This window comes from Candoia aspera, chromosome 2 (genome assembly GCF_035149785.1).
Source record: "Candoia aspera isolate rCanAsp1 chromosome 2, rCanAsp1.hap2, whole genome shotgun sequence".
NCBI lineage: Eukaryota > Metazoa > Chordata > Lepidosauria > Squamata > Boidae > Candoia > Candoia aspera.
The window spans coordinates 31,365,131-31,392,068 of NC_086154.1; the positions used below are offsets into that span (position 1 = coordinate 31,365,131).

At 40.1% G+C, this 26,938-nt stretch overlaps 1 protein-coding gene across 2 annotated transcripts in view; it reads right to left on the reverse strand.

Annotated features, from left to right (window-relative positions):
* Nucleotides 1–1,156: 1,156 nt before the first annotated feature.
* Nucleotides 1,157–26,938, reverse strand: part of SHQ1 (SHQ1, H/ACA ribonucleoprotein assembly factor) — a 107,490-nt gene continuing 81,708 nt past the window's right edge. For both annotated transcript variants that reach the window (XM_063291593.1, XM_063291592.1), the window contains exon 12: nt 1,157–2,816. In XM_063291593.1, coding sequence (XP_063147663.1) covers nt 2,219–2,816 — 598 coding nt within the window. In that variant the 3' untranslated portion in view covers nt 1,157–2,218. The remainder of the gene's footprint in view (nt 2,817–26,938) is intronic.

Here is a 26,938-nt window from a genome sequence, read left to right on the forward strand (position 1 = left end):
CAACACCGAAATCAGATTGACTACATCATTTGCAGCCAAAGGTGGCGGACATCTATACAGTCGGTAAAAACAAGACCTGGAGCTGACTGTAGTTCAGATCACGAACTTCTTCTTGCACAATTTAGGATCAGACTAAAGAGATTAGGGAAGACCCACAGATCAGCTAGATATGAGCTCACTAATATTCCTAAGGAATATGCAGTGGAGGTAAAGAATGGATTTAAGGGACTGGACTTAGTATATAGGGTCCCGGAAGAACTATGGACAGAAGTTTGCAACATTGTTCAGGAGGCGGCAACAAAATACATCCCAAAGAAAGAGAAAACCAAGAAGGCAAAATGGCTGTCTGCTGAGACGCTAGAAGTAGCCCAAGAAAGAAGGAAAGCAAAAGGCAACAGTGATAGGGGGAGATATGCCCAATTAAATGCAAAATTCCAGAGGTTAGCCAGAAGAGATAAGGAATTATTTTTAAACCAGCAATGCATCTTTAAATGGAAATGAAAGAAGACAATAGAATAGGAAGGACAAGAGACCTCTTCCAGAAAATTAGAAACATTGGAGGTAAATTCCAGGCCAAAATGGGTATGATCAAAAACAAAGATGGCAAGGACCTAACAGAAGAAGAAGAGATCAAGAAAAGTTAAAAAGTTAAAAGTTAAAATAGTTAAGAGCAGAGACATCACACTGACAACAAAGGTCCACATAGTTAAAGCAATGGTGTTCCCCATAGTAACATATGGCTGCGAGAGCTGGACCATAAGGAAGGCTGAGAGAAGGAAGATCGATGCTTTGGAACTGTGGTGTTGGAGGAAAATTCTGAGAGTGCCTTGGACTGCAAGAAGATCAAACCAGTCCATCCTCCAGGAAATCAAGCCAGACTGCTCACTTGAAGGAATGATATTAAAGGCAAAACTGAAATACTTTGGCCACATAATGAGAAGACAGGACACCCTGGAGAAGATGCTGATGCTAGGGAGAGTGGAGGGCAAAAGGAAGAGGGGCCGACCAAGGGCAAGGTGAATGGATGATATTCTAGAGGTGACGGACTTGTCCCTGGGGGAGCTGGGGGTGTTGACGACTGACAGGAAGTTCTGGCGTGGGCTGGTCCATGAAGTCACGAAGAGTCGGAAGCGACTAAATGAATAAAGAACTAATAGATACAATGTAATGTGGAATTTGACTATATGTCTGAAGTGAATATATACCAATCTCTTTTCTCTTTTGTCACACATGTGTAGCTAAAACAAGTATGTTAGCTGGTTTAAATACTTTTTTTAGTCAAAATTCTTTATATGTATTTCTTCTAACTCTTCTGATATTGTTGATTCAGCTTTGGATATTCACATATTGATTTCCTCTGTGCCGGTCCATGATCACAATGACGTTTTCCAATATATATCATACAGACATTATGATATATCTAAGCACACAGACACAAGCACCCCAACCTAATTTATGCATTTATATTCAAATTTTTGATAGGAAAATTGCATTGCATAACTTGCATAAAGATAAATATTGAGGGACAGCAGGATTCCAATTTTGTGTATTGTTTAAAGAATTGAAAAATTAGGAAGGTTCATAGTGACGTATTAACTAACCAATTCCTTCTCTATCACTGCCTACCAGTTAAGTCCCAGTAAATTCCACAGAATTCAGTACTGGGAAATATTGGTACCATCAGTCTGCACGGGTAATGAATATGCTACATGTACAAATCTGCTTGAAAGTCAGAGCTATTCCTTGCAAGTACTTGGAATCTACAAGGTTTTCTGCTTGTTCTACTCAGGCACAGGCACCACAAAATATTTAAAAGCAAATAAACAAGATATTAATACTGAATAATATTTCAAAAGCTGCTAACCAAATTAATTTTAAAATACAAAGTTATGTAAACATACTTCTTTTTAGAAACCTTCTTCCATCTCTGATTATATTTTTCTAAGGCAATTAAACTAATGTAATGTAAGATTACAGAAGATCTTACAGAAAATTCTTATGGCTAGGCATCAGAACTTAATTAGGCTGGATTACTATTCTATATTTAGTACGATTTTGTCCCCATCTCTCATGAAGGGTTTTGATGAGGGACACTCACATTTAAAAAATACTTATTTTGCTTCCATATATTAACTAATTCTCCCTAATTATTGTCTGAGAAGCTTCAACTGCAATCCCCCCAAACTTCAGAGTCACCTCCAAGAAATGTTCCTTTTAATTATGGTCCGGTGAAAGAAAGTCCTCGAGGCTGAGCTGCGCAGCCGGCTTCCACCTCTTGCGAAGTGCTGCTGCGGTCCTGGCCATCACCTCTTAAAGAAGATGGAGCTTTCGGCTGCTCCGTCAGCCTTACTGCCGTCTGCATTTGCTTTTCTAATTCCTCTATCAGTTTTCCAGAAACAGATGTAGACCGTAGAGAAGCCTTTGATTTTTCATTACTACCCTCCAATGTCAAAGCGCCTGGGTCTTGCCTTAATCCATTATCGTCAGTAAGTGGGGCTGTCCTCTCCCCTTGGAGTGTGCGTTGTAAAGGATTTATTTCCCCATCTTCGCTGGCTGAGGACTCTTGTTCATCCGAATCAGAGTCTCCTGTCTGATATGATGAAGTGCTGCTTGAGTCCTCGGACTCGCTCACTGCTTCTCGGGAGGGAGGCAGCAGCTGCTGCTTAGTATTGCCTGCGTCAACAGCTTTTAACTCGTTCTCTTCCTCTTGTACCAGGAGTGCGGCTGTTTCCAGCTCATCTAACTCGAAACCTAATTTCCCCTTACTAAGCTCTGCTTTCTGCACGCATTCGGCAAGGGCCACCAACTTCTTTGACCTGCGGAAGGGAAGACCCAAAGACATTTAGTGTACCAATTGACACAAATGCAAAAGTGACTAAACCAATGCAATAACATGCAGGACAATAAGCAACAAGAGCTTCCATTAGTAGATTTTCAGATTATTCATAAATTGTGGGTCAGTCATGCTTCTTGTTCTTTATCAGTCTGATCTGCAAAAGCACCTTTCCTCTTAATTCTATGATTGCTAAAATTTCCCAATAAATTTAGGGATGAGATGGGATGACGGGTGGGTAACATTTTTCCAGGGGTGAAAACATTAATGACCAGAGAGTCCTTCGACACCTTCCAAATAGGCCTGGGACTGGACAGTTGGTGGACAGAGCCAAGAAAGCTCCTCTCCCTTTCAACCATCTGATAAACACATATGCATATCCTACCAGGCAAGATTTATTTGTTTACTTAGTTGATGAAGTTATATAGCCACCCATCTCGCATACATGACTCTGGGCAGCGTACAAAGATAAAAAGACAAAAACAATAGAAAAAAATAACTAAAAAACCCCAAGAAAATTCATTTTAAAACTTTAAAAACAATTCAAACCATTAAAAACCATAGAAACATAGTCTGCAGGACAGTGCACTCACTGTCCTAGCAATACAACCACTTTGCAGCCTCCACACCCACATTATCAGATCCTCAGGCCAGATGGCTGTATACCTTCACTTTATTTATTCAATCCATATGTTGAGTATATATTGAGGGAGGCTTGACTGGAAGAAAATTAGCATGGCTTTAAACTTGGAAGAAGAAAAATCCATAACTTGTACTAAACTGATGACACTTCTGTGATAGCTGAAAATGCAAATAATCTGAAGCTCTAGGAATTAAAGTCAAACAGCAGGGTTCTACGAGAGGTCACTAGGGATTCCCTCATTCCCTGGGAGATAATGATTTTTTAAAAAACATATTTCAAATTTGGGCAACTTCACATTAAAGAGAACACTGTTGGTGCATATGCACAGGCCGACACATGAAACAAATATAATGATTTTGTAACTTCTGGCCTATATTTCAGCCTGAATATGCAGGGGTTCCCAGAGGCCTGACAAGGGTTCCTCCAGGGTCAAAAGGTTGAGAAAGGGTGGTCTATAGTATATCTATGAAAATTAGAATGGTGCAGACAATTGTTTTCCCTGTGATATTTTGTGGATACAAAAGCTGGACTTTGAAGAAGCAGGACTGAAAGACTACTGACACTTTTGAATTTAGAAGAAGTTCTTGAGAATACCATAGATAGTCAAGAAAACGGACAAATGGATCATCAAACATATCAATCCAGAGTTCTCACTTAAGCCCAAAATGACCAGGCTCCAATTATTGTATTTTGGACATGTTATACAAAGACCTGGCTCTCTTGAAAACTCTATAATGCTGGGAAAGAAGTAAAAAGAAAAGGACAAAGAGCAGCAAGGTGGTGGACTTGATTATTGCAGCAATGAGTGCATGGTAAGAAGACCTAAAGGGCCAGATGGGGGGACAGATGTTCTGTAGAAGATCTGTCTATGTGATCACTAAATGTTAACACCAACTTGATGATAGATAATCAATCAATCTTGGCTGTGTCAGGATAGCTGGAGGGTCAGCAACAAAGCACCAACCCCCAGTGCTCTTAATCTGCATCACTGATCAAGTAATATTTTCAAGATCAAAGGCAGTATACCTTTGAATAACTGCTGGGAATCAGTTGAGAGAGGGCTGGTTCCTCATGTCTTAGCTGCAGAACTCCTGGTTAGCAGGTCTTTATAAAATGCTTTTCAGACTCTGGTTGTTGCATTAGGAAATAGCACTTTGGCCAGAATATTTTACAAGGTCATTTTCCCTTAAGCCATGTGGATAACGTAAAGTTGTATTGCTTTGTAATCTGGAGAAATATGACTTCAGCAAACTGCAAAGTTATTTCTGAAATATTAGAATAAAAGAGCAGAGAAAAACAATACTCTAAAATCACCTCCTGATACTATCCAGCAGCCTTCAAAACACTACAGACTAATTATATTATTAGTCTGTAGCTTTACTTATTAGTTATCTATTTTTATTTACACCTTGTCTATCTACTTATGACAGCTAGCAACATTTTTAAAAATACAAAATTAAAAAAATACTAAAATCAATTAACAATTACAAGCCTGATGAAACAGATGCAGGTTTACAGATTTTCTGCTTCCTGAAAGGGTGAGATGCAATTCTTGAAGGAGCATGCTCTGTTGCCTCAAAGGTCAATAACAGCACTTCAAGTTATGCTTGAGAGGATCCTGGCAACGAATCCAGAACATCCTGCACAAGCATCACACAACTCCTGTAAATTCAGTGACAGATGAGCATCAAGCAACACTTTCAGAGTGAATACAGTGTATGTTTTTTTTTCAGGAGAATGCACGGCCTTCCAAAACTGTTTGAACTTTAATCCAAAAGTCAGCTTCCCAGTGACAATAGCAGTCTTGTCTGGATTAAATGGCAGCTTGTTCTCCCTCATCCATGTATCACTGAGCCTAGACAATACTTCCTTAGAGTAGCTGGCAAGTAGAAACAGATCATTCCAAAGTTCTGAATTATCACCATTAGTGTTTCATGTAGATACTGAGCATCAAGAGGGACAAGCTGGAACCTTGTGAGACACCAAAGGTCAGAAATCCAGGGCTTATACCATAGACCTGCCGCACTGTGCTCAATATCCAATCCTTCCTGACAATCCAGAAGGATAGCATGGTAACAAAAGTTGTGAACAGTCCAGGAAAACTAGGTCGTCTGCATTTATCCTATCCAGTTTCCACTAAGGCATCTCAGTACTCATCATGGTTGAAGGCCCAGTTGAAATGGGTCCAGACAGTACATATAAGCGTCCTTACTGGTGGAAGCAATCTGTGCTGGGATCATTATTGACTCAACAAGTGTACATTGTGGCCTTCTCTACCTCCAATGTCAACTCCTGGTACCAAAAGTTAACAAGGGATTTCCTTTTCCGCATCAACTTGCCCAGCAGCAAATCTGGGCACCTCTAATTTTCAGATAGCAAAGGAATGTGCAAATGGCTGCTAGTAGTGGGAGATGGAATCCCAGGAATTCCAAAGAAAGGAAGAAAGATTTCATTGTAAGTCAAAATTCTTCAGAGTCACTTAAAAAGCACAGAGCAACTAGATGCCATGGAAAGTGCTTTTTAAAGGGCCCTCAAAGAAGAATGCTGATTTGTAATACATTTGGCCAATGACATCTTTATTTTTGTGCACACTTGGGAATGTACTTCCCCGTTTTCCTGTTTACGCTTTTGGTCACGTTCATTTCAATCACGGTGTTACTTCAATATGGCAAAAGCCTGTGAGTACAGATGCATGCAAACTGTTCAGATTAAAAAAGAAACTGTGCTTGTCTCTCTATCACTCTCACTAGGTAGGAGCAACACAGCCTGCCACAATCAGCATCTCTTCCTGTTGGCAGATCTACAGCATGGCACGAATGGTATGTCTGAAGGCATGATGAGTCAAATAGATGAGCAGATGCAAGTGAGAATTGTTTCTTTCAGAAGCTTTCCCCACTTTATGAAAGGCCACCTGCTTGTTCAAGTAAAAAACATATATTCTGCACTTACTTAATTACCTTGTCTTCATAGCTAACTATGTCATAGGAACAAATCTGTAATAATTGGATGAAGGGAAGCTGAATTGAAACTTTTTATGTACTATTTTTCTTAAAGACTAGAGAATTCTATGCTATTTGATTGCTTTTAAATATTTTTACAGAGAGCTAATGTTTAGGAATGTAGAAGAACAACACTAGATCTTTCAGCCCAATTATCCATCCTTATCTCCTAACAGTTCTCCGGGACTGCAAACAGCTGTTTCTCCAGGCTCTGATACGCCAGATTCTTTTAACTTGCGGCATCAGGAATTTGAATCTGGGATGTGCTCTCCACACTTAGCTGCTGAGTTACAATCTTTCTCTTAATAGTCTTATAATTGGGGTTGAACATTCTGCTGGAACACGTTCTCAGAGGCTGCATTGCCCCCTGGAATGAAGGCAATTTAGAAAGGGCTGAGAACATTAAAAAAAAAACCCACCATCCAGTTGTCTCCATCCTTTCCACACACTTTTAAATAAAATTCCTTTAGGAGATTAAGAAATGCTCTCCATGATATACAGAGTAATTATCCCTCCTGGGAACTAGAATATAAAGATCTTTAAAATCATTCAGCTGAGAGAACATGCACTTTTAACTTTTGCCTCACAGGAGTTGTGTATTACATTATCAGCTGCTCACTCTGGTGTCACTGTGTCATGCCTCGCAGGTTAGCAGAGTTTGGCAGAGGAAATGAAACCCAGTCAGTTACAGCAGGATTTATTGCAGACCTGCTGTTGCAGGAAGTGGTGAAAAGTTGATTGATAGCCTGAGAAAAAAAACTCTATGGCAAAAACAAAACAAAACCCAACAAAAACATAAAACAAAACAGCAGGATGTGTGTCTGCTATTCGTACCTGATTTCCTTCTCTTCCTTACTCTCTCACTCTCTTGCTCTGCATTTCATGCACCGTTATTGTTTTTTTTAATTTTATTTTTTATCCCGCCTTTATTATTTTTACAAATAACTCAAGGTGGGGAACATATTCTCTTCTTTGTAAAATATATCTTCCCATACACCCAAGAGCCTGACAAATCAACCAGAACATAATATATTTAACCTACCAACATTGCAGGCATTTTTCTAAGTCTATTGCTTAATTACATATGCCAGGACAGCTGACTTCTCCTAATTATGTCTCTATTTTAAACCGCTCAACCTCAAGATTTAATTAATATCCAGTTTATTTATAGCACCACTCCTTTTGAACCAACAGGTATACAAATGTCCTAAAAACCTGCTGGTGTCAACAACTTAAATACATTAACATATACCTGAGAGGCTGATAACTGAACAACCAGCATCTTAGCAGAAGTCTGGATCAATGTCCTTTTCAGAACAATGTTTCCAAGGACTTAATGTTCCAGTAAATCAGAGCTGTCCCACAATTTTAACTGAATCTACAATTGGGAGCTATTTAGTATAGGACTGGTGTTTCTTATTCTTTGGTTATTCTAGAAATGTACTGAAGTAAACTTACCGTTGGTCAGTCACCTATCTTTGAGGATGTAGAAAAAGAGGGTAGAAAACACTGTCCCATGACCTACACTATTCAAGCTCCCTAGGGGACTAAAGAGATAGACAATAAATTTACTATTTATTTATTAAAGACTATTTGAGCATATTACAAATCATTTATAAATCAGTTGCAAATTCATTTTAAAGAGAAGAAAGAATACTTGTGTTTTGCTGTAATCTTTCCATTTCCTTAGCATTAAAAATGGAAAGCTATTCAGGTATTTAAAATGTAGTGTGCACAAAGAAACCACAGAACAGCAGCCATTCCTTTGAAAAGACAAACATCCATGTTATCAGAATGAATATTATATATGTTTGGCGGACAGCCAGATCAGCAAACTTCATAACACCAGGAGCATTATAGCACTTCACAATTCTGGCTAGGAGCCAGACATACGTATTGCTCATTCAAAAAAGGCACTGGGGTTTATTTTTAAAGATGTAGACATAATCACTTGTCTTCCATTCGTGCTGCAAATCACAGTCCTGACATCTTATCAAAAGCAAGGATATAACATACCCTCTGCTCAGAAAACAAGAACAAGAAGCAGAACTTCCTGTCACATGAACATCCCCAACATGTATCTCTTTTCCTGACAAACAAGAGCAAGCAAAACAGGCTTTTTCAAAAAAATACAGCCAGAAAGCCAAGCAGATGACAAGTACGCCTTCTAATGAAGACAGTTACATTGTCAAGAATCTTTCCTGGGCTATAATTCCTGGAAAGGAGAATCCTTGCCAGAACAAACTTCAAGCTATTCAGGGAGCTCCTTGGTGTTGTGCATATGAAGGAAGAATCTTTTTTGAGTTGAACTTAACTCCTGGTGATTACAGGAGCCCATCTGTGGAGTCCTCTTCACAACAGGATGGGGCTGAATTGGCACTGCTTTCCGCTGGAAATATATTTCAGCTTCCCAGTCTAGTCATTCCAACATATCTATTCCCTAGGTAAACAGTAGAGTGCAAAACTAAAGTTCACCGTACCAGCCTTATAATTAAAAAAAAAAAGTTAAAACCACTATCATTGTGGAAGCAAGAACATCCACTTAGGCACAGATCTTCAGCTGTGGTTGTAGCACTGTTCTTTTTCTCCTTTAATATTTTAAGCACTTTTTTTAGCAAGAAGAGTTTATTTCTTGTTCCTAATGGTTTCTGTCATTTTCTGTCCCTAGTTTCCTGTCTACCTCAACCTTCCCCACCCAGTAGATCCTTTCTCTGGAGAATTCTTCCATCTTTGTCTTATCTAACCCCATAATTCTCCATGCAGGTACCATTTTCCTTGAAAGAAACTAGTAATAGACCCATTCAAAGTAATCTCACCATAATTTCATTATTATTACTGCAAAAATCAAATTTCTTTGGGGAAAAAAATCTTAATTGAAGATAGGCATATAGCCAGACACCATTATGTATATGTTCCATTTATCAGAAAAAAAAAAAGAATAGTGCTTTACTATGAGTTTAGAGTTTACTTACTTACTACAGGTAGTCCTCCTTTAATGACCACTCATTGAGTGACCATTTGAAGTTACGATGGTGCTGAACAAAGGGGACTTACAATGGGTCCTCATAGTTACAGCCGTTGCAACATCCCCATGGTCACAATTCAGGTACTTGGCAACTGGCTCGCAATTACAACAGTTGCAACATCCCATGGTCATGTGATTGCCATTTGTGACCTTCACTGCTGGTTTCCAACAAGCAAAGTCAATGGGGAAGCCGGCAAGAGATTGAAAATGGGTGATCACGTGATGTTGTGCTTAACAATTACACAGGATTTGCTTAATGATGGCAACCAGAACTGCCGCAATTGCCATTGTAAGTTGCCGTGGTCGTGTGACATCGTACTGTATGACTGTGTTGCTTGGTGACAGAGTTCCCAGTCCCAATTACTGTCTTTAGGCGAGGACTACCTGCACTGTGAACTGTATCTTAATGGCAATAGAAGTATAGAAATATTATACCTACAAAGAAGGGACCATCTGTTACATGCAGGGGGACAGTGTTCCATAAAATGGGGGCCATCACCGAGAATGCCTGTCACTTGAACTATATCCCATGAACTCACAAGGGGAGTGCTACAACAGGCCTTTTCTAGATTATTGGACTGGATGGGTACATTCAATTTTGATGTATTCCAGTGTTCACTGTAAAGGGCTTTGCAGCACTTGTACTGTACTGAGAAGCCTACTGGCAACTAATGCAGCAACTTCAGAATAAGTGTTATTCTTGCTTAACTAGCCTGACCCGTCAGGAGTCTAGCAGCTGCGATTTGTACCAACTGTAGCTTCCAGATCATCTCCATAGGTAGCTTCATATTGAGTACATTGCACTAATCAAGCCAGATGATGATCAGTAGGGCGAGGATTTCTATGACATGTCATAACTTTTCTGAAGCCTTTATTTGAATGTATAGGTAAGTTAAAACATGTTTTAGAGTAATATGGTCAGAATTAGATGCTTTTTATTTTGCCTGAAAAGTCATATTTTGACTTTTTAAGGTGTTATGTCATATTTCTGCTTAATTTTGTAACAAGCGTCATATTTTGGTCATTGGCAACCCTCCTGATAAGCCAGCAAGTTTGAGCCAGCAAAGAAAGTGAGAATTTGCCTGTTTTTTTTCTTTTTCTTATTCGCTCCCCAACTCAGGGAGGGGTGTGTGTGTGTGTGAGAGAGAGAGAGAGAAAGAGAGAGAGAGATGGGAACAAAGGCTTCTCCCCTGACCAGGCCTGAAAAAAAAGAGTGAGAATTTGCCTTTTTTTTTCTTTTTCTCATTTGCTCCCCAACTCAGGTATGTGTGTGTTTAAGGTGGTAGAGTCACATGAGAGCTGCAATCTGATTTCAACATGCCTAAAAGTAGATGTTCAGCGAGTGTGAAATTGCAGTGTCTTGTTCAAGAATTTGGGGAGCAGATGGCAATGGTGCTATTTTGTTTTGTAAATTGTGTGAAGTTAAGGTATTGGCTCAAAAGCGTTTTAATATTCAACAACATTGTGACACCACGAAACACAAGAGTTTAGCAAGATTTACCTTCACTGTCATATTTTGACTTTTTAAAGGTGTTATGTCACATCTCTGCTTAATTTTGTAACAAATGTCATATTTTGGTCATATTTTGGTCATTGGCAACCCTCCTGATAAGCCAGCAAATTCAAGCCAGCAAAGAAAGTGAGAATTTGCCTGTTTTGTTTTGTTTGTTTTTCTTATTCGCTCCCCAACTCAGGGAGTTGTGTGTGTGTGTGTGTGTGTGTGTGAGAGAGAATGAGAGAGAAAGAGGTGGGAACAAAGGCTTTCCCCTGACCAGGCCTGGAAAAAAAGTGAGAATTTGCCTGTTTTGTTTTCTTTTTCTTATGTGCTCCCCAACTCAGGGGTATGTGTGAGGGAGGGAGGGAAAGGGAAAAGGCTTCTCCCCTGACCAGGCCTGAAAAAAAGAGTGAGAATTTGCCTATTTTTTTTTTCTTTTTCTCATTTTCTCCCCAACTCAGGTGTGTGTGTGTTCAAGGTGGTGGAGTCACGTGAGAGCTGCAATCTGATTTCAACATGCCAATTATGCTTCCTTGCAGCAGATAGTTAAACAATTTGACTGTTGTGAATCTTCCTCCATCAAGATTGTGTGAGATTCCTTTTTTGAAACCTTGGCTGGAAACTTAGCATATATAGGCTCTAACTTCAGTGGATTGTCAAGAGCAATCACCAGCCTTGAAACTGTGGGAATGGAACTTAGTGATGCCCTGAACATTGTAAAACAAACTGAGAGTGATTTAAAGCAAGCAAAGGGGAAAGTGGCTGAAAAAAAATTAGTGATAAACTGCAAAGAGGGCTGCAATCTAACCTGGGTTATTCAACACTTTGCAAAATAAGTAACGTTCTAAATGGGCTCAAAGCAAAATTTGAAGACTTCAAGCCAGAATTTTCTCCAGATGAGTTTGCTTTTTTCAAATTTGTTCCCATAACCTCTTGTGATGTTGAATGGAGTTTCTCCAGATACAAGAACATAGTGGTGGACAACAGAAGGAGTTTTGAGTTTGATAACTTCAAGATGCACGTGGCCATCCAATGTAATTCTGCTGTTAATTAAAACTAATCCATGGATGACAATTTTACTCTCAAAATGTTCATTTGATTCCTTCAGAACTAGCACTTCTGCACTGGAAGTGAAGAAGAATAAACCTTTTAATTTGTGTGTCTGTGTGTAAGCACAGATTTTTAAAAATTGGGTGCTAATTTCAGAAAAATCGTAAAGTCATATTTTTGCTTTAAAGGTCATATTTTTGGTTTAATTGGTCATATTTAAACGGTTTTAAGGTCATAAATGCTTGCATATTTCTAACATTTTTAGGTCACAGAAATCTTCGCCCTAGTGATCAGACTGTCAATTACATTGCCAGGACTACTTCACTCTAGCTGAAACCAGACAAAGCCTGCCCTGTCCATGGCTTCTGCCTGCTACTTAAACAGGAAAGCAAAGTCCAGGAGAATCTCCAAGTCATGAACCAACTCTGTCAGGGGCAGCGTAATGTTGTCCAGAGTTATCTACTGGAGTAAATTTTGTAAGATCGCCACAATGTCTATTGATGAGAAGGAACTCTATCTGGATAGGATTTAATCTGAGTTGTTTTGCCCAGTATAGGATTTTAACAGCATCTTGCTCAGGCTGAGGTCGCAATGTATAATTGAGTATCATTGCCATATTAATGATATGTCAACCACACCACTGAATGACCTCCCCCAGCAGTTTCAAGCAAGTGTCAAATAATATGGGGGAAAGCACCAAACCCCATGGAACCCTACACTGGAGTTTGCAGAGGTTTTGGTGCTATCCCCCACTGTGACCACTGACTTAAAATGCTCATTGAATTAGCAGTGGAACTACTGTAAAATGGTGCCCACAACTTGCAATTCTTGCAGACAGCCTAGAAGAACTGCACAGCGTTTGAGGGTATCAAACACTTCTGAGAAATGGGACGAGGAGGAGTGTACTCCCCCTGCTGAAGTCTTGATGGAACTGACAAGAGTGGCCAATGCAGCTTCAGTCCCATGACCTGGAAGAATCTAGGGAATCCATCCTCTCTATCTACTTTGCTACTACCTTTTCAACTACTTTTGTAAGGAGAGGGAGATTGAGCAAAAGTTGCCAAAGGCAGCTGGATTCAGGGAGGGCCTCTTCAGGAGAAGGTATACTAATACCTTCTTTAAGGAAGTGTGATAGAATGCCTAAGAGACCTGGGGAACACAGAGGGCACAGAAAGGCAAGGGAGGAAATGGCTGTTAGAGAAGAGATTCTTGAGTCCAAGGGAGGGGGGTTGTAAGAAAGAGGCTCAGCAATTCTGCCTCAAAGCTGTGAGGGGGAATTACTTTGGCAGGCTTTCAAGATTCTCTTACATTACCCTACTAGCAATAAAAGTCTTTCCGGAAGTCCACATGGTTCTTGGTTTTGGGAGCTTGACAGTGAGGTGGCATTACATCCTCATCAGAGTGGCACTGACCATCTCCTGGAGCCAGTTGCTCACACCTCCTCCAGCATCCAAAATAAGACAAGAGAGTCTTGCTCCAGCCCACAGGTGGCAGAATTCTGACTATAGAGGACCCTGTCCACTTCCTCAGGCTCCACAAGATTAACCAAATCCCAGATAGCAACACAAGGGGGATGCGTCATTCATCAAAATGGATTTTGCTCACTGGCATCCAACTGGAGTGGCTATGAACAACTTTATCCACCAGGAAACTTGCAAATTCCATCCAGCATGCTTGTAGTTTTGTCCCAATCTTTCCTAAAAGAACCAGGTCCCTCTGAACAGGGCTGCAAGGGGGAATCAGCAGTTAATTAAGTATAGAGAAGATATGTCACTTCACTGCTCTTACCATCACTGTGTCAGAGTGCTGAGCTCTTACCAGTGTTCAGTCAAGTCAACTTCTGGTTTTCTCGCCATTTTTTAGTCACCTAATTTCCCACAGGTGCTTAGTAAACCAAGGGGCTGCTTGGGATTGGCAAATGGGCAGCAGCCTCATCAGTTCAGTCTCATGTAGTGCTCTGGCTGTCTTCACATTCCAGACAGCTATCAGGCATGAGCTTCAGCAAAGGATCGTTACCTTGTCGTGGTGCTGGAGCTTGAGCACCTCAATGATGCCATGAGCTAAACCGTGAAGGGCCACCCAAGACGGGAAGGTCATGACAGAGAGGTCAGACTAAATGCGATCCCTGGGGAAGGTAATGGCAACCCACCCCAGTATTCTTGCCGTGAAAACTAAATGGATCAGTACAACCAGAGATATGTCGGTATACCATCGGAAGATGAGACCCCCAGGTCGGAAGATGGTCAAAATGCTACTGGGGAGGAACAGAGGATGAGCTCAACTAGCCCCAGACGTGATGACGCAGCTAGCTCAAAGCCGAAAGGACGGCTAGCGGACGACAGTGCTGGTGGTGAACGGCGAATCCGATGTTCTAAGGATCAACACACCATTGGAACCTGGAATGTAAGATCTATGAGCCAGGGCAAATTGGATGTGGTTATTGGTGAGATGTCAAGATTAAAGATAGACATCCTGGGCGTCAGTGAACTGAAATGGACTGGAATGGGCCACTTCACATCAAATGACCACCAGATCTACTACTGTGGACAAGAGGACCACAGAAGAAATAGAGTAGCCTTCATAATTAATAGTAAAGTGGCTAAAGCAGTGCTTGGATACAACCCAAAAAACGACAGAATGATCTCAATTCGAATTCAGGGCAAGCCATCTAACATCACAGTGATCCAAATATACGCCCCAACCACAAATGCTGAAGAAGCTGAAGTAGAGCAGTTCTATGAGGATCTGCAGCACCTACTGGACAACACGCCTAAAAGAGATGTTATTTTCATCACAGGAGACTGGAATGCTAAGGTGGGCAGTCAAACGACACCTGGAATTACAGGTAAGTATGGCCTGGGAGAACAAAATGAAGCAGGACATAGGCTGATAGAATTTTGCCAAGACAATTCGCTCTGCATAACAAACACTCTCTTCCAACAACCTAAGAGACAGCTTTATACATGGACTTCACCAGATGGACAACACCAAAATCAGATTGATTACATCCTTTGCAGCCAAAGGTGGCGGACATCTGTACAGTCGGTAAAAACAAGGCCTGGAGCTGACTGTAGTTCAGATCACGAACGTCTTCTTGCACAATTTAGGATCAGACTAAAGAGATTACGGAAGACCCACAGATCAGCTAGATATGAGCTCACTAATATTCCTAAGGAATATGCAGTGGAGGTGAGGAATCGATTTAAGGGACTGGACTTAGTAGATAGGGTCCCGGAAGAATTATGGACAGAAGTTGGCAGCATTGTTCAGGAGGCGGCAACAAAATACATCCCAAAGAAAGAGAAAACCAAGAAGGCAAAATGGCTGTCTGCTGAGACACTAGAAGTAGCCCAAGAAAGAAGGAAAGCAAAAGGCAACAGTGCTAGGGGGAGATATGCCCAATTAAATGCAAAATTCCAGAGGTTAGCCAGAAGAGATAAGGAATTATTTTTAAACAAGCAATGCACGGAAGTGGAAGAAGACAATAGAATAGGAAGGACAAGAGACCTCTTCCAGAAAATTAGAAACATCGGAGGTAAATTCCAGGCAAAAATGGGTATGATCAAAAACAAAGATGGCAAGGACCTAACAGAAGCAGAAGAGATCAAGAAAAGGTGGCAAGAATATACAGAAGACCTGTATAGGAAGGATAACAATATCGGGGATAGCTTTGACGGTGTGGTCAGTGAGCTACAGCCAGACATCCTGAAGAGTGAGGTTGAGTGGGCCTTAAGAAGCATTGCTAATAACAAGGCAGCAGGAGACGACGGCATCCCAGCTGAACTGTTCAAAATCTTGCAAGATGATGCTGTCAAGGTAATGCATGCTATATGCCAGCAAATTTGGAAAACACAAGAATGGCCATCAGATTGGAAAAAATCAACTTATATCCCCATACCAAAAAAGGGAAACACTAAAGAATGTTCAAACTATCGAACAGTGGCACTCATTTCACATGCCAGTAAGGTAATGCTCAAGATCCTGCAAGGTAGACTTCAGCAATTCATGGAGCGAGAATTGCCAGATGTACAAGCTGGGTTTAGAAAAGGCAGAGGACCTAGAGACCAAATTGCCAATATCCGCTGGATAATGGAAAAAGCCAGGGAGTTTCAGAAAAACATCTATTTCTGTTTTATTGACTATTCTAAAGCCTTTGACTGTGTGGACCATAACAAATTGTGGCAAGTTCTTAGCGGTATGGGGATACCAAGTCATCTTGTCTGCCTCCTGAAGAATCTGTATAACGACCAAGTAGCAACAGTAAGAACAGACCACGGAACAACGGACTGGTTTAAGATTGGGCAAGGAGTACGGCAGGGCTGTATACTCTCACCCTACCTATTCAACTTGTATGCAGAACACATCATGCGACAAGCTGGGCTTGAGGAATCCAAGGCTGGAGTTAAAATCTCTGGAAGAAACATTAACAATCTCAGATATGCAGATGATACCACTTTGATGGCTGAAAGCGAAGAGGAACTGAGGAGCCTTATGATGAAGGTGAAAGAAGAAAGTGCAAAAGCTGGCTTGCAGCTAAACCTCAAAAAAACCAAGATTATGGCAACCAGCTTGATTGATAACTGGCAAATAGAGGGAGAAAATGTAGAAGCAGTGAAAGACTTTGTATTCCTAGGTGCAAAGATTACTGCAGATGCTGACTGCAGTCAGGAAATCAGAAGACGCTTAATCCTTGGGAGAAGAGCAATGATAAATCTCGATAAAATAGTTAAGAGCAGAGACATCACACTGACAACAAAGGCCCGCATAGTTAAAGCAATGGTGTTCCCTGTAGTAACATATGGCTGTGAGAGCTGGACCATAAGGAAGGCTGAGCGAAGGAAGATCGATGCTTTTGAACTGTGGTGTTGGAGGAAAATTCTGAGAGTGCCTTGGACTGCAAGAAGATCCAACCAGTCCATCCTCCAGGAAATAAAGCCAGACTGCTCACTTGAGGGAATGATATTAAAGGCAAAACTGAAATACTTTGGCCACATCATGAGAAGACAGGACACCCTGGAGAAGATGCTGATGCTAGGGAGAGTGGAAGGCAAAAGGAAGAGGGGCCGACCAAGGGCAAGATGGATGGATGATATTCTAGAGGTGACGGACTCGTCCCTGGGGGAGCTGGGGGTGTTGACGACCGACAGGAAGCTCTGGCGTGGGCTGGTCCATGAAGTCACGAAGAGTCGGAAGCGACTAAACGAATAAACAACAACATCAGGCATGAGATGGAATTGCCCTTCCGAACACATATAGCAGAGTAAGGGAAAACTAGCATAGCTTGTTTTCTCCAGTGGCAGCCTCCTTTATATCTTAAACCTTTCCATGAATGGAAGAAGCCCTTCTGTTTGCAAAAGGGACATTATAGATCTGGCCAATGTCTCAGCTACTTCCAAATATTTTTTTGTTTTCTTTCTGAGCCAATAGATGAAAAACCTTCTTACTTTTACAATGGGATACAAAAAGAACAAATCTATCTAGATTAATGAAGGTCTGCAATTCCTTTGCTGCTAAAAGGTAAGCCATAGAATATTTTTGATTGAGATATGATAATATATCTCTACTGGACTGGTATAGGTTTCAGATCAGGAATTTCAAATGTTTTAGGGACAAAAATAAATATAAGACTATGGATAGTCACTGAAAAAAACATTTACATTATCTTTCTCTCCTCTTTCATAACGAGTTATTATGATCTTGCAATGTATTTTTGTTTCCCTGCTGCCTGGTTGTTACTGATAGGGCAGGCAAACATATTATAAGAACATGAAATGTACTGGGGGAGGAAGGGGGCTGCCCTTTTCAGCAGCAACTCATTTATGCTTTTTAATACAGCTGAACTTTCAAACTACTGTTATTCCACTTTAGCTCTGCTGATGACTGTTACTTGTTTTATTAGTGACAAAAGAATTCTAGAAGAATGCTTGAATACTAAGACCCATCAGTTTATGAAGACTTTCTAATCAGTCAGGAGTCCTCAGATTTTTATCTAAGCTTCACTGATACTACTATGAAAATTGAAAACTTAATTACAGGTAGTCCTCTTTTAGTGATCACAATTGGGATCAGGCTGGCAACTTGGTCTTTAAGCAAAGCAGTCACTAAGTGAAACCACAACTGTCCTTATGATCTTACTTCAGCTTTCCTTTGCTCTACAGACCTGCAAAGGTCGTAAATGCGAGAACTGACCAGAAAGTTACTTTTTCATCACCGCCATAACTGTGGACAGTCACTAAATGAGGACTATCTGTATTCTCCCCACCAACAAAAACCAAAACCTATGGAAAAATAGTTTGCTTAATTCCAAAGCAATTGTTTGCCATCATGCTCATGACAACATCAGTACAGAAGCTAGGGATTTTGTTGTAGCCATGCTTCAAACACCAAGTGCCCCCTCATCAAAGCCTGTTATTGTGGTTGCAATCAGTTATGAGAGTGGAGTCATCATTTAACTTGGATTATAAGAGCAGTGTTTTACAAACTTGGCAGCTTTAAGGAATGTGGACTTCAACTCCCGGAATTCCACAGCCAGCATGCTGGGAGTTGAAGTCCTCGCATCTTAAAGTTGCCAAGTTTGAAAAACAATGAACTAGGGCCAGACATGAATGAATATGCAAAGAATACTGGTCCTCTATTCCTGCAAGGAACATTTATACTCTGCACTAAAATTTTCTGACATTGCTATGTAGGAACTGATGAGAAGAAAATAGTTTACAGAACATCTGGATTTGCCTTGTACCAAATACAACCATCGACCCATCTAGCACAGTATTGCCATAGGATAATTATCAAAGCTCTTTTTCAGCTTTGCCAGTCAAGATCCTTTAGAGGAAAAATAATCTATAATAGCCTAGTGTTGAGTTGTTGAGTTTTGAAATTTCTGTCTGCATAACACCAGTTCTGCCACTGATCTCTGTTCACTTCCTCAAGGCTGCAGTGACATTGATAGAGACCTGTTTAATGGAAATGCCAACCTTGTCTTTTTTTCTTTATTTTTCAAGAAAATAAACAAAATCCTTAGTAAGATGCCCCAAGATTCCTGACAATATACTTCCCAGCTAAAAACGAGCATTTATTTAACAGCTAAAATCTCGGCCAATGAGGACAGCTGTTGTAAGCACAGCACAAGCTGTTTCTCAAGAGGGTTGAGGAAGGAAGGGGGAAGAGAAGGAGGGATTTTGCTCTATAAACATTAGGTATTAAAGAAGTTAAAAGATGGAGTTCGCTTGTGACCTCAGGCAGTTTAACTAATTATAAAAAAGATGTGTTTCAAATAAAGCATAGAGACTTGGTAAATGTACCCTGAAGTTTTAAACTCTTTTGATAAGCATTTAATTTAGGAAGATTAAAGTAACTCATTTTAATTCTCCCATGCGATTAATTGAGCCTAGTGAATACATTAAGGTGTACTCATATCATAAGTACATTTATAGTAATGATAGCTTATTATTATGCCAAGAGTGATCCTACATAAACAAGCGTAATAAGACTTTTTCAAAATGTTGTTTGTGGTAATTATCATTGCCATGGTGCCAACTGCTTAAGGAAAATGTTTAATTGCAAGCTAAATAGTATGCATGTTTTTACTTAACATACAGCTTCAGGGAACAGCCAAAGCAATGGGAGGCAGCATCCCAAAATGTGCCCATACATCTGGCATAACAACTGATATTCACCACTGCATTACTGTGTGTGAGCCCAGTAGTCACTTCAATTACCTGCCAAATTAAAGGCCTTTGAAAATTGTGCTGCAAAATGACTTAGAAGTACTTTTCCCTTTCTTATCCAATTCAGTAAGATAGCTTTATAACATTTTGCATTGCACAAAAAACTGTGGTAATGAAACCCGCTTGGTCTTTATATCCTTGACTTGCCTCCTGTTTTGAGGTAGTGGCTTGGTAGTTCCTGCTATGACCATCTACTTTCCAGGAGGCACATCACCTGGAGTTCACTCCCTATCTGAGGTTTGCATGAGAGAATGGGCTCTCAGAACCTGTGTTGCTTTTCTGGCAATTGAAAAAAGAAAAGAAAATATTCAATAGCGCCACCTCCTGTAAAGGCATATGACTGGAAGATTCAGCCCTTCCACCTCCAAACCCTGTTGGTGATAAATCACAGGAGTTAAACAAAATCAAACTTTACTTTACATCCAACCCACCCACCCCCATTTAACTTCAAATATTAAAATACAAATGCAAAGATTTGGTGTTGAAGAAGAGAAATTAGAGATTGCCAGATCATGCACAAACAACAATTGGCAAATTGGTTGAAAAAAGAAAAATTCAAAACAAGATATAATGCTCCAGATAGACCACAAGATGGCACTGGTATGCTACAAATCCAATTTTTCCTGCCAGAGTCTCTTGAAAGAAACTGGAAAGAGCATATTAAAAAAAATTGGATCACAACAGGATCTAAATGAAAACATATAGCATCATGAACATAACCAAGAGGCTGAGAGCAAACATCCAATTTCTTAACTTGTACACAGAGATAGAAATCATGAGACTTAGCACAGTACAAAAAACAGAAATAAAAAATCTAGCATAAAGAAATAGCTATCTTTCTGGAATTCCTTTGCTTTAGTTACTTCTCCAACTTTGGGGGATATTCCAACTGTTAATTTGGAGGCTGCTGAAGAGATGGCAAACCCCACTTCTGTCCACTTCAGTCCATGGACTTTCCCCAAATTCTCCCTTTGTTTTTAAACCACCCAGCCTCTTCTATAGCTAGGAATAGGAGGAGCTGGGGTAACTTAACTCTGAGAGTTTAGGTGATACAGTCACCTCTCACTTGAAGGGTGTGGAGTCTGGCATGCAGGCTACAGTCAGAAGAAATGCATATGGAATGCATTCTGCCAGCGCATATGACAATTTTCATTATTCCCTTAAGTATTACCTATAGAAGACAGAACCAGTCTAGGCATTCAGAGTAATCACATTACTTAAACTTGTTGAAAATACATTATTTTGTGTTGGAATTGAAAGTTGAAATTAAAGGTTCTTCCTCTGATACTAAGCCTTCTGCATACCACAATCACATCTGGAATCCTACAGGAGAAAGAATCACCTCCTATGCCCTATGAAATACTGAAATGATCTTATGCATAAAAATAAGTTCAAGCTGTATCTTATCACAGCACAGAATGAAAATGTCTGCAACTGAGAGACCTTCCTACCAGATGCAATTGCCAACAAGAGGACAATTTTAAGAATATGTTCTCTTTAATAGGCTAATGTGAGAGGAGCAGTAGTTGATATTACAAATAGCATCAGTGTGGCCTTGGATCAAGAATAGCTCATCAGTGTCCCTCTACAGATGGAAGGTCCAAAAGAAGACACACCTTCCCTTCAAGTTTTCTATACTAATTCAATATGTTGAGCGGACATGGAAAAAAGAAAAGCAGAAGAATCTAAAGTGGAAATCTATAGAGAAATAGCAAAAAAAAGGGGGGGGAGGGGACATAAATTCAATCAGTGAATTTTGAAGCTATGCTGAAATATTTATATCTGACTGGTAGGTGTGATGGACCTCCTAAAGATTAACAAATGGTCTTGCTGCTAAGTGCCATATGAAGGAATAATGCTTTAAGCGGGTAATGACTGACTGCCCTTCTTGCCATTATTTAAATTGCTACCTATAGCATAAATTTTAGTGAAGGACAAAGGTGTGCATAGGCTCTGTAAGTAAAAAAGCATTAAGCTAGTTCAATACTAACTTCTCCTTCATGATTCTTCATCACAAAACAAAGATCTGAACAGGTAAATTGATCATCAGCTGCTTTTCTTTTTCAGCCTTCATACATTTTATACTGGGTTCTGATTCATGTACCAAATGAGACCACTCTATGCTATACAAGTGACAGATTTGACAGGACTGCTATGTTCTTACCTAATAGCTGTCTTAGGTTTGCTGATGTCACGGTAATGAACACAGAGTAAATTTTTTCAGTCTATTCTTCCTTTGTGGGGGATTACTGTCTTAAATTCAAGTCATTTTCCTTTTGGCTAAATACAGACATTAAATTTCTTGGAAACCACTAGTTTCAAGGAGTAGTTGTATTAGGAAAAGGAAGAACCTAATGTAAGGTGTGTTAGATCACCTTGCTTTTCCATTATCTACTAGTCAAAAAACAAAAAAACAGCCTTGTGTGGCGCAGAGTGGTAGGCAGCAGTTTTGCAACCGAAACTCTCCCCACGACCTGAGTTCGATCCCAGCGGAAGCTGGATTCTCGGGTAGCCGGCTCAGGTCGACTCAGCCTTCCATCCTTCCGAGGTCGGTAAATGAGCACCCAGCTTGCTGGGGAAGGTGACGACTGGGGAAGGCAGTGGCAAACCACCCCGCTAGAGTCTGCTAAGAAAACGTCGTGAAAGCGGCGTCCCCCCAAAGGGTCAGACGTGACTTGGTGCTTGCGCAGGGGACCTTTCACCTTTTCACCAGTCAAAAAAACTTAAGAGGTTTTAGCAAGGACAAAAGGATTAGAATATGAGTAATCTTAACAAACCCATCATAAAAGTTCAGAGCTGGCTGCTGAAATGGCAGCATAAATGACCTACAGAAAAGGGGGAAAAAAAAAACCCTGGTTCAACAAATCCACCTGGAATCTTTTTGGATTACCACTTGGCTAGAATGATCACATTTCACTGAGTGGTGTCTGCAACTCATATGCATTCTTAGGATTTAATACAGGTAGTTTTTCACTTACAACCACAATAGGGACTGGAAAATTCATTGTTAACCTGTGCGGTCCTTAAGTGAGGCATCAAGTGACAGCACCTGACTTTACGACCTTTTTGCCATTGTTGCTAAGCGACCCATCACGTGACCATGACCTGCAGTCTCCTGCCAGCTTCCCCATTGATTTTGCTTGTCAGAAGCTGGCTGGGAAGGTCGCAAAAGGCAAACGCGTGACTGCAGGATGCTGCAACTATGGTAGCCCCCATCTGAGAATTCCTGGTTTAGAATGATGCTTAAATAAATTGCCACTTTCTCATTCAAGACATGGCTGTACATCTGTGTCCAGTATTAAATATGTATCTGATCAGGTTTCTGAGACAATTATTAATTGGGGAAATACAGAAAAGGGAATGGGGAAAAATATCTAACTCAAAATCATATGCCTGAAAACAGTTTGGAATATTTAATATTTAATAGTACCTTCCCCAAAACGTTCCAGACTACTGCATCTTTCCCAACTGGGTGCCCCATGAAATACTTCGGGAGAGTTGATGCAGATTTTATCTATCTTCCTTTTCACTGATCACCAAGAGGCAGCCTGAAAACACTACACATGAGGTACGCTATATAAAAAAGAGAAATTTCCCCCCTTCCAAGAGGGGAAGTGGAAGTCATGTAAAACCTCATACATGGGAGCATGACAGGTATAGTAGCTTAAGGCAAGATGGGGTGTGTACATCATTCTGATAGTATCTATCTTCTGAAAACTTCAATTGAGCTTGGATTGGGTGAAACTACTGGTTAGGAATTCTAGGAGTTGTAATTTGAAGTTTGCCAGCTGGGAAGTCTTGTTGAATGGAAAAGAATCTCTTTGGAGCTTCAGAAAATGTGAGATGTAAGTTATTATATTTCATCGGGCATGGGCTAAAGTCTCAAATATTCACCACTACAGCATATTTCAACAGCTGATTAATCCAAATACTCCTGTAATCATTGTGGATCACTCCTTTTGAATTGCCTTCTAATTTGCATTAACAATATTTATTAAAAAGTTATTGTTCACATTATTAAAAATGCTGAATGGGTCATGACAATATCATTCAAGGAACTATACAAATCGCACAGCTCAAATGGCACCATTCAGCACAACCCTACATTGTCATCTTTTAAATCAATTGTTATCTTAAAACAACATTATTACTATTCACCTTCTTATTGCCCTCTCATCAAAATACTGACCTGTTTCATTCATGCTATCCTGCAATACATGGTACCAATTCAAATTGTTAACATCTGGAATTTTTTTCTTCCAAAATATTTAGGAACTATACTGAAGCTACTCTCAACAGAAACAAGATGATGTCTGAAAATATCTGCCTGCCCTGTCTCAATATTGCTAAGACACCAATCAAAGTGTCTTTAGCTTGGTTTAGGATGTTCACAGTTTCCCAGTTGAAACTATGGTTGAGTCTGTCCATGTCTACAGGAAAGCTACCCACACCAACCAAGTGCTCCATTACCAAAGTAACGATCCAACCTCCCACAAGAGAAGCTGTGTAAGAACATTAGTCAGATGAGCACTTACACACTGCAGCAACCCAGAACACCAGAAAAAGGAAACAGATCATCTGTACAGTATCTTCCAGCAAAATGGAGACCCTCTCAACTTCATCAAAAAGTGCCTCACCACCCAACCCACTACAACCCATCCAACAGAAGCTATGAAAAGGATAACACTGCCATACATCAGAAACATCTCAGAAACTAGCAACAGACTGTTACAACTGCATGGCATCACTGCAGCACATAAACCAACTAAAACTCTTCAAAACATACTAAGTAACCCAAAAGACCCAATAGCCCAAGAAGCAAAAAAACAGGAGTTATTTACAACATACAGTGCAAAGACTGTAACAGCCACTATGTAGGACAGACAGGCAGAAGACTTGCAGAGCGCATCCATGAACACCAACTAGCAGTCAGAAGACACGATGAGAACTCCTTAATCTCACAACACATGGACAGACTCAACCATAGTTTCAACTGGGAAACTGTGACCAAGCCAAATCCAAAAACTCCAGAGAATTCCTGGAAGCCTGGCACTCAGACAAAGCAACCATCAACAGACATATTGAGGTAAACAACATTTACATACCATTCAAAAGAGACAATAGAAAAGCCAAAAGACCAGTACACCTCCCCGCCAGCAATCAACACCCAGATATCCAAATATCAACACTGGGATTAACATCAGATGAACAATCAAACAGCACAATACACCCTAATCAAGGAACTATTAACTCAGTCAATCAACCAAGCAGCAAACAACAGCCCAATCAAAGAACTCCCAAGGAGAGAACAACCCCCCCCCCCCAACACAAGCTGGACAGTATATAAACAGAGAGCAAGGCCCTCTCCCTGTTCACACTGAAGATGTTGCCTAGTCTGGCAATGAAACGTCTGCAAGAAAACAACAAGGCTCAGAGAACACCAAGGACTCCACATTGCTAAGACAATTTTGGAAAAAGCATCTTTGAAACGAATTATATTCACAGCTAGTTGACATTAGAGGACTGCACAGAGTTGTGGAACTAGCTCATTCTAGTGCTCTTGTCTTCAAAGGCATCAGCCACTGTACAGGCAGATATTTCCAGGGTTTGTGGGTATCTTTACTATGCTATGTTTATTAGTTAGAAGAGGACATTCAGGCCATGGAATCCAACTTCCTACGTGGTATAGGAATCCAAATTAAAGTATCCTGAATAGATTGATGTCTAACCTCCATTTGAATAGGTCCAATGAAGAGGAACCCAACTCCTATGTGGGTAATTGATTCCATGGTTAAATTGGTCATACTATTAAGAAGTTTTTTCAATCAAACCGTCAGCTACTTCTTTCAGTAGCCTAGGATGCAATTAATCTACTTCTGGAGGTTTAGGTTTATTTAAGATAAAGGGATTTTCCCTGACCATATTTCTATCAGTCTCAAGCTTCAATCTGCCCTTTCATCCTGCCCTTCACAATTTTTTGTTGTTGTTGAAGTCAGAATCAAAATACGGTTTTGTCTTTTCTTTGATAACTGTTAGCATTTTCTGTCTAACATGTTTTTTCTGTTCCTTTTATTTAGAATATATCAAAAGGTCATTTTTGTAATGCTTTGCATCCTTTAGTAACCTCAGTTAATTCTGAACTTTTGCTTTCCTGAAATCAACTCTATAGTTCTAGGGTATCTATCTACACTTTCTCTTTGTGATCTGGCCTTTTTTCCATTCCCTATATAAATCCTTTTTTGTGTTCAGGTTTTCGCTAAGCTTTTTGTGTACAGTAGCCAAATTGGCTTCTTTTGTGGTACTCCATTTTGATTCTTGGAAATACTTGCAATTATACATTTAATATCTCCTTCTTTAAGAACTCCCACTTACCTTTAGCAACTTTTCATATTAGCTTCTTCTTCCATGAGAGATCATCATCATATATTTTTGGAAGTCTGTGCAATTAACTACACTCACTTTTAATTTCCCTTTAAAATTTTTAGCATGATATAGTCACTTCCCCCAATATTTCTGCTATTTCCTAAGGAGAAGCTGTGATAACACTAGGCTGGTGAATTTTTTTCCCCATTTTTGGTTGATTAATGCTGAAAGTTTACAAAATGATTATTCTAGCCAAAATCACACAGCTTGAAAAACATACCAACATAAATTAGATAGTAGTAGCAGACAGATAGAAAACAATCTAATTTAACTACAGAAGCTGCAACCGAACAAGAATGGAAACATTAAAAAAACTCAATTTTTAGTAAAAAAAAAAAGGGGGGGGATATTGAAGTAGTACTGAATCACAGTAATATTCAGGAGTAACAATTGTGAAGAATACATTTCTGCCAGAATTCAGGAAAAGGGTGGACAATAATTCTGTATATCTGGACGGGTCAACCTTTTCTAAGTTGTGAGCCACGATTTAGTCTTCAGATGAATGGACTGTAGGAGGGTCCAAGTGCCACAAGGTCAGAGAATACGTAGGTTGAAAAATGGCAACCTGGGTTTTTTGGGGGGGGGGGTCATTTTTGGGGCTTGGGTGGTTAAAAGAAAGAAATAGGAATATTTCACCTCCTACTGGCCTTGCAGTCCCATTTGTTGTTTATTCGTTTAGTCGCTTCCGACTCTTCGTGACTTCATGGACCAGCCCACGCCAGAACTTCCTGTCGGTCGTCAAC